The sequence below is a fragment of the Vicugna pacos genome, chromosome 17 (genome assembly GCF_048564905.1).
Source record: "Vicugna pacos chromosome 17, VicPac4, whole genome shotgun sequence".
NCBI classification, from domain to species: Eukaryota; Metazoa; Chordata; class Mammalia; order Artiodactyla; family Camelidae; genus Vicugna; species Vicugna pacos.
In genome coordinates this window covers 18,081,509-18,089,733 of record NC_133003.1, presented here as the reverse complement: position 1 = coordinate 18,089,733, position 8,225 = coordinate 18,081,509, and the positions used below count along the sequence as shown (strand labels likewise).

The following is an 8,225-nucleotide window of genomic DNA, read 5'->3' as shown; positions in this document are numbered from 1 at the left end:
GGTCTAATTCTCAGGGAGGTGAGGCTGTCAAGAGGGTATGAAGCCTAAGGTGAGCCAAACCCAGCTGAGTAGGGAGTGGACCTATGAGAAATTCCTAACCCAAGAACCCCTGGCTTCCACTGTGCTAAAAATGAACTAACCCTGCCAGAGAAGGACACCCTCCCTTGTCTATTCTAGAAAAAAACAGATGCCACTGTGGACCCACGTGGTGGGACTGGTGGAAGTCAGGAACTATGGGAAGGGAAAGGGTGGGTGCCAGGGACACCTCTAGGGGGGATATTGGGCACTCCAACAGAGGGGACTGGAGGAAGGATGAGGTATGTGTGTGGGGCTGCACTGCAGAGGTCTGAGGTCACCAGGCAGAATCTAGGCTGATAGGATGGGAAACGCTTTACACAATAAAGATCAGGTTGCTAGGAGACCCCAGTCTTCTACTGCTCCTTTTCCTCTCTGAAGCTCCCTCTACACACTCCTCCCCTGCAGCCCCTTCTGACAGGTGAATGTCAAACCTTCATACCTTTTTGGTCCCCTAGCTCCTAGTCAGCCCCGATCTGTTCAACTCGCTGTGCTCTTGCCACCAGCTACCCTGATTCTGGGAATCCCTGTGGGATGTGCTGACTTCCTCATGGCCTTGTGGACCTTCAAGGGACAGTGGGGAGGTCCTCTCTGCCTGAGGGCAAATCAGAGCATCACGTAGGATGCAGGTGTCAGGACCTTGAAAGCTAGTTGTCTTGGTTGACATTCTAGGTAGTGTACCTTGATGTTTCTCAGGGATGATGGTCACTGTGCATTCTAAAAAATGTGAAGCGACTATCAAGTTTGACAGAAAGAAAGTAGGAAGAGTCCCCAGACTGGCTAATAGACCCACACCAATAGCAGATTTACCCTGAGCCTAGGAAGCTTCAGCTTTGCAGCCCCTCTCCAGCACTGGTCCTGGAAAATGTTCCCGTGGCATATGAGTTCCCCTTTGCTGCTGTAGCAAATCGCCACAAACTTAGCTGCTTGGAACAAGAGCCATTTATGATCTCACAGAGCTGTAGGTCCTGAGCCTGGCAAGTGTGGCTTCGTCCTCTGCTTAGGGTGTCATAAGACCACCATCAAGGTTTTGTCCACCCTTGGCTCTTATCTGGAGGCTCTGGGGAAAATCTACTTCTAGGCTCATTCATTTTGTTGACAGACTTTCTTTCTCACGGTCTTCACTTAGCCTCTGCCATCATCAGGCCAGCACTGTTGGGAGGGTCCTTTTCATGCTTAGCCTCTCTTCCATTTCTTCTGCTCCATCTCTCTGAGCCCAGCCAGAGAAAGCGCTCTCCTTTTCAGAGCCCAAGTCATCAGATTGGGGCACCCAGGTGATACAGGATAATGTCCCCCTAGTTCAAGGTCCATAATTTTAATTACACCTGCACAGTCCCTTTTTGACATAATAAAACATATCCACAAGTTCTGAGGGTTCAGGCATGGACATCTTTGGGGGACCAATACACTGACTACACTTTGTCACGTTTTTGTAAAGTTTGCAAGAGTGATTTTTTTTGTCTTGTATAAGATCCAGCATTCTCCATTCTTTTCATCTAAGACAGTGTTTTTGAACCTCTAGCTCATTAATCATTGCTGCTTCCTTTATGAAATGAGCTTAAGCAATGGCATTAATGAGCATTTTCTTAAGGAGTACAGAAGTGAATTGCATAGAAAATATCAGACTGTTGCACGTGACCATTTGAAATGAAAATGTTCGTATTCACACACACATACACACATATCTGAACTAGATCAAGATGTAAAGTATACTTTTTAGTATACTTTGTTAAATTAAAATGTTAAAATTTGAAAAGAGAATTAAGAAAAAAAAAAGCCACCCTAGAATTCATCAGAACCTCCAGGTAGGCCTGCTCCTGGTCCTGGGAAGATTTCTGGAGCATCTGGGACAACAGAGTCTGGGCACAGTTTGTTTATAGAAGCTCAGGGGCTGGTGGCTCCCTTTGACCCTGGTTATGTCGGCTCAGCCCTCCACCCTCAGCATGGTGGGCTGAAGACGCTGTTGTCCTGTGTTGTCTCCATTTTCCCCTTTGTAGCTATGTCTAACAGTGAGATCGGACAGGGGAAGAAACCTCTAGATACGTTTTTCTGGATTAACGAGGTAACTGGAGAAATTACCTACATTTTGCTGAAGGCAGACGCACCTGCAACTTCTCCAGCTCCTCTTGAGAAGGTCGGAGAGAGGCCAAGACCTCGGTGCGGGAGCCTGCAGGGGGCTCCTCCCAGAGCCCAGGGTGCAGCCAGCACCCCTGCGCGGAAGCCCTCCCCGCCACCCTCTCCTAAGGCTTCACTGAAAGACACTGGCTCAAGAAACTCCCTCCCATGCACACCGACCCATCTCCCGGCCAAAGCGAGAGCCACGAGTCCCCCACCGTTCTCAGTAATTCCTATCAGCATCTCACCACCAGGAGGCGCTCTGCCCGTATTCGGCCCCCTTGAACCAGCCCCTCTGCCCGTTGCCTCTACCTTTCCTCCCAGCCCTTCTGCCCCCTGGGCCTTCACTTGCAAGCTGGAAAATGCCCTTACCGGGAAAAAACGATTTGCCTTTTAAGCTTGAGAGAATTTGCCTGGCGACGGCCTCTAAGCCTTTTCTGAGCCACTGTGACCAGAGCAGCCTATGATGTGCACCTTCATGCCCTGTGAGGACCCGCCTGCCTCTCCTAGAAGCACTCGGGACCACCCGCGGAGTTCTTACAGGAACGAGCCCAATGCTTTCAAACCCAGTATAAATTTAACTTAGATTTGACACAACGTTTTCTAGAACTTCCTTTATCTCCGGAGACATCTTGGTATTTTTAACTCTTTAGGGTTCAATAATTCGGTTCTAATGTTGGTGTCAGAGTAGTATGTTTAGTTCCCAGCCAGAGCCAGAAGGATACCCTCTTGGCTGAGACAGGAACAAACCAGGATGGGTGGGACTTGAAGGCCTGGTGTCCCTGGGCACCGTCTGGGACCACCTGGGCTGGGGACAGCATGGAGGGTCAGCCAGAGCCCTGATCAAAGAGGGGCTAGAGCTGGGTCTGGAGAGGCAGCCTGAGGTTGAGGGAGCCTGTGGGCAGAGAGCTCCACCCCCAGCCCAGTTCTGTGCCTTCTCCGGTGGAATAGCCTCTAAGATGCTCTGGTAGGACAGTGGCCAGCCTCCTGGCCCTCCAGGGATGGAATTACGCTGCCTACTGATGCAGTCATGCTGGGCAGGAGGTGGGGAGGGGGCTCTGAAATGCTCTGTCCCAGCCTGAGGACCCCAGGAAACCCCATTTCTCTGGACTGCACAGTAAAGGCCTGAGGTCCAGCCTTGATTCCCTGGCCAGTGTCCCTGTGACACAGCCAGGACCCCACCTCTCTTGGCCTCAGTGTCCCTCCCTGCACGACGTCTGTGACTGTGTTCCTAGGAACCAGGGCTGGCTGAGGCCCCGGGGACACAGGTAGCCTGGAGTTCAGGCCCAAGGTGGGGTCAGCTGATGCCAAGGGCATGGCTGCTTCTGTGAGTGGCTGAGAGCAGGGCCCATTAGCTGCCCAGGGTGGGTGGGAGGACTGGTTTTCACTCTCTGGGCTCCTTGCCAGGTGGCCTTGACAAAGACCTCTTTGTCATGGCTGGGAGTGCTGGCTTTGCAGGCAGAGTTGTTGGGGCCAGGCCCCAGGCCTGACCTTGCATGAGCTCTCTGCCTCACTGTCATCCGGCCCCCAAGAGTCCCAACAAGGGTCTCAGAGATGCCCAGAGGAATTCAAGCTCAGCCTGGGGCAGGGACCAGGGCTCAGTCTGTACCAGCAGAATGCCCAGGGTGACAGTGACAGTTACAAATCCCCTGGACAAAGCACCCAGAGCCCTTTTGGGACAGCATGGCTTGGTCCTCTGCCTCATGACCTGGCAGGGCCACTTCTGCTGACAGTGTATGACTAAAAAGTGTTTGGCAGAAACTTCCTGTCAAGGTTGGCCTGGTTGTCCATGGGGTCTCTAATCTGGAAAACCAGCAGTGGGTGTCACCCCCTCCACCCACCTCGAAGCAGGTATACAACAACAAAGGCCCTGCAGTTAACAAAACCACAAACTTCACCCAAGACCTGCACTGTAGGCTAGAGTAATTGTGTGTGTGCATGCGTGTGTGTGTGTCTGTGTGTTGGGGGGCAGGAACTAGGGAAAGGATAGAGATCTGTGGGTGGTTCTCATCCTCTACCACATCAGAGATGAGGAGACTGAGGGTCCGAGTGGACTGACTTGACAATTACATGGCTGTGAATGGTGGGGCTGTTTGCTGATGGAATTCAAGTTCTGCTTCCTCAACAGCTGGAGAAGTGGGAGTTGAGGGGATCCAGGGAGCTGAGTGTCGGAGATCACAGACCATAAAGACAAAACCTATTGGGCCTGGACAGGGAGGATGTCCAGACCACCCATTCAGCAGCCTTACCCCTGGGGTCTGTTCCACGATCCCACTCAGGTGAGTCTAACTTCTTGGAATGTGGCTCTGATAGGAGGATGTTTTAGGCAAAGCCCAAATGGCAGGTTTTCCTGTCTCCTGAGCAGAATGCACATGAGGTGTGGGTGGCCTGATGGGGTAAAGATGGGGCGGTAGGTGAGGGTCATGCTCTGAGGAGGTGATGCTTAGGGAAGAGCTGAGGGTGCCAGGGCTGCTGGGTCTGGGCAGGAGACACTGGGGTCTATCGGGCTGTCTTACAGGGACCATGAATCCAGTGTGAGGCTCAGTGGGAAGCATCCTGATCTCACCTGTGTCAGGTCACTGTGGGTTCCAGGTGGCCTTTACTGATGGTCTGTCGCAGAGCCATGAGCCCCCAGGGGCTGTACATCCCTAATGGTGACCTGCATGGATGGCAGCCCTGAATGGGGAGGAAGCCATGAACCCAGGTTGCTGGGATACTGGCCACAAGGAAGTGGCAACTGGCCCGTGAGCCTGCCAAGCCGTCCCCACCCCTCACCGAGCCTGTGAGCCTCGCTCATGTTTACTGAGCACCTACTCTGTGCTGGGAAATAGACAGGGCCATCCTTGTGCCCCCAGCAGGTGGTTGTGGAGGCCCTGAGTTACCTGCGATGGCCTGTTTGCTTCCCAAGTGATGGGATCACCACATCCTGACTCTGGTGAGCCCTCTAATGGTCAGGAAGTTCTTTCTTCTGTCTAGCCACTGCCTCCCTTGTTTTGACTTAAGCCAGTCCAAAGGCACCTGGTTAGCTGTCCAGGATGCTAGACCAGGATGATAGGCCAGTGAAAAACAGGCAAAGTTGCAGCTGTTAGGGAGAAAGTGGCTCCGTGGCTGACCACATTCTCTGCTGCCCCCTTGGAGAGGTCACCTCGCTTCAAGGAAGCAGTTTGGTCAGAGCCTCTGAGGCTTTCTCTCTCCACTTTGGGGCAAGTTGAGCCTCACCTAGAAGATGGGGTGGGCCCTGCCCTGCCCCACTCAGGGGGCTGCAGCCAAGACTGTGTGGGACGTGAGTCCCAGACCTGGCAGAGGAGGACTTCTAGGACTGGGGACTCACTCCAACTGCCCTGTGTGTTGAGACGTTGGGCCCAGAGTACCTGCCTCTCCTCTCTCCCTCCTCTGCCTCCTGGAGGCCCCTTTGAGGGCTGCCTCCCAATCCTGCTGCCTGTCCCACTGGCTGAGAGCTGATGGGGTAGAGTGGGTGGGCTGACCCCTGTAAATAGGGGCTTTTTGGCATGCTACCCCTATCCTGTTCCCCAGGGAGACTGCTGTGTGGGGACAGCCCCCGCCTGTGCCCAGAGTCTGTGCCATCCCCTGTTCCATGCCCATCCGTTGGAGGGTCTAGCACACCTTGCTGGACCACCTCCAACTTGGCTGGGTGAGACAAAAGCCTGGGATGGAACATGGTGCTGTGTGAGTCCCAGAGTGGGGGATGAGGGTCTGGCCAAATGGGCTGCACCTTGAGCCATATGGAGCTGGACATCCCCCCCGTGGGCCCAAGACGTGATCATGCACCAGTTTTGACTGGGATGCAACCTGTGGGAAGCAACCAGGGCGCTCCCAGGTCCTAAAAGCCGCCATGTGCCTGCTCATCACCTCCTGTGGCTTCCCAGAGCCCTTCCTTGCTCATAAGCCCCGAGTGTTCCTCTCTTGCCGGTTTATGCCAAGGCAGGTCACACTGCAGGGCCCAACCATGCAGACACAGGGCTGCAGCAGCCATTCCTTCCAGAACACATTCAGGCTCTGCTGACCCCGGGAAACATGTCACGGAGCCCGTGCACTTCATGTACTTAGAGGAAGAAGTGGCCTGCTGAGCAGCCAGGAGGAGCCACACCTGGCCTCATCCCCTAGGCTGGAGGCACAGCTGAATCAGGGTATTGGTCTGGGTCCAACCAGAAGACACAATTCACATTTAAAGCTTTGTATGATCAGGCACCCAGGATGGCTGCTCTCTGTACATCCCCTGCTCCACCAGTCCCTGCTTCACCTGCTCCTGCTCACATGACTGACTTTCCCTCATATCCTAGAGCCTGCTCAGTAAATGCTCCAGTACTTGCCCTTGGCCCCAGCTGGTGATTGTTCCAATCAGAACGTTCTCCACTGAGATAGGTTAGCAAAGGGGCAGTGAGGGGCGTGCTCCTCTGCCGGTCTGACGTCATTTCCCCCTAGAAGTAAGTTCCGCTTCCGCTGGGCGGCAAGTCGCAGCCGGCACCGCCAGGTCCTGCCCGCTCTCTGCCGCACGCAGTGGGGTGTCGCTCCAGGACCTTGCTTCACACATGTAAGAGCCCCCTGTCCATTAAGCCACTGAAGTGTTTGTCGCTGACCGTGGGCTCTCTTTTAGGGTTTGAGTCTGGCCAAGTACAGGGCTTGCCGGCCTGCGGGGTGCGGCCCAATAACCTGGATAAAAGAATGACTCTAAGATGTAGGAAAAGTCTATGTGGTCCGTACGGCTGAGGGAGAGGCCCCGGGAGGAAGGAGAAGCCTGGAAGGGGTCCCCTCTCGAGGCCCCGTGTTCAGGCCTCAACAGGTGCAGAGAAGTTGGCTGGGTTGCCTCGGCCACGGCTTTCCAGCCACTGGGTCAGTAGGAAGCAGCTCTCTGGGGCACAAACCAGGTGCAGGCACTTTAGCAGATGGCCAGGCCTGTGGACAAGCAGAGGAATTAGGGCGCCAGTGTGGGCAGGAGGCCTGGAGTTTGCAGTTTGCGGGTGTTACTGAGGCCAAGCTTATACTGCTCATTGCATGACAGGCCAGTAAATGGAGGGATGAGGTGTTGGGGCAAGGAATAGGGACTTTATTCGGAAAGCCAGCCAACCAATAAAATGGTAGATCAGTGTCCCAAGGAAGTATTTTCCCTGAATTAGAATTCAGGCTTCTTTTATGCTAAAAGGGGAGGGCGTGGTGTTCATTTCTTCCTTCCTGCAGCCATTCACAGGTGGGCCTGGTCAGAATGTTTCCTGTGAGGTAAACAAAGGTATTTCAGTTTAATGCTCATTACCTGGGAGGCAGGGCTCCCAGAGATTTGCCATTATGTATAATTTAAGCTTCTAGGCCACTTCCTTTCAGGATTAACTCGTAGCAAAAGCAATTGAATACAGACGCTAAAGTGAAAAAAACAGATCCGATATGGAGCCAGGTTTGTTCTCCTCTGTTGCATTGTGAGGGACAGCAGGCCATGTGTTCTTGGCCTGTGGCTGGGCAGGTCTGCACCAGATGCCATTACACCACACTCTGACCAAACCACCCTGCAGCCTCCAGAACCGGCAGAAAGGCCCCTCTCTCTGCAGTGTCCCTCTGGGGCCCTTTACCGGAAAGGCTTGCCTTTGCGCTCACTCTGAAGGACAGAAACTTAAAGGAATCCTGTTCATTACTGCAGAGCGTGTGTGAAGGGTGGGTTGAGGCTGAGCAGGAATAAAGGGGGAACTGGCACAGAAGGCCTACACACAGCTCTGTCCTGGAACCCATCCACCAAGGAGAAAAGCTCCCAGCAGGCAGATTAGAAAAGTGAGAGGCTGGAACGAACCCAAGTGCCCAGTGAATAGTGCACGCTGGGTAGGGGCTGGGATCACAGGAGACCCTGTCTTTGGGGGTGTGAGTGGAGGTCAGATAATGCCAGGGTCTCAGGTGGCCTAGGCACGATGCCCAGAGATGGTGGGTTCTCTCTGCAGAGTCATTCAGGGGCAGAATGAAAGCAAGTGGGATTTGTAATGGTGATCCTGTCACCAAGTGCAGTGGATTGAGTGGTGACTCCAGAGGTTACGTTC

At 53.8% G+C, this 8,225-nt stretch overlaps 1 protein-coding gene across 1 annotated transcript; it reads left to right on the top strand.

Annotated features, from left to right (window-relative positions):
* The first annotated feature begins 446 nt into the window (after positions 1-446).
* On the top strand, positions 447-2,787 carry C17H3orf86 (chromosome 17 C3orf86 homolog). Its single transcript, XM_031686144.2, has 2 exons — positions 447-496; positions 2,073-2,787. The coding sequence occupies exon 2, from the start codon at positions 2,075-2,077 to the stop codon at positions 2,585-2,587; it is 513 nt and encodes a 170-aa protein (XP_031542004.2). The 5' UTR covers positions 447-496; positions 2,073-2,074; the 3' UTR covers positions 2,588-2,787.
* The last annotated feature ends 5,438 nt before the right edge of the window (positions 2,788-8,225 follow it).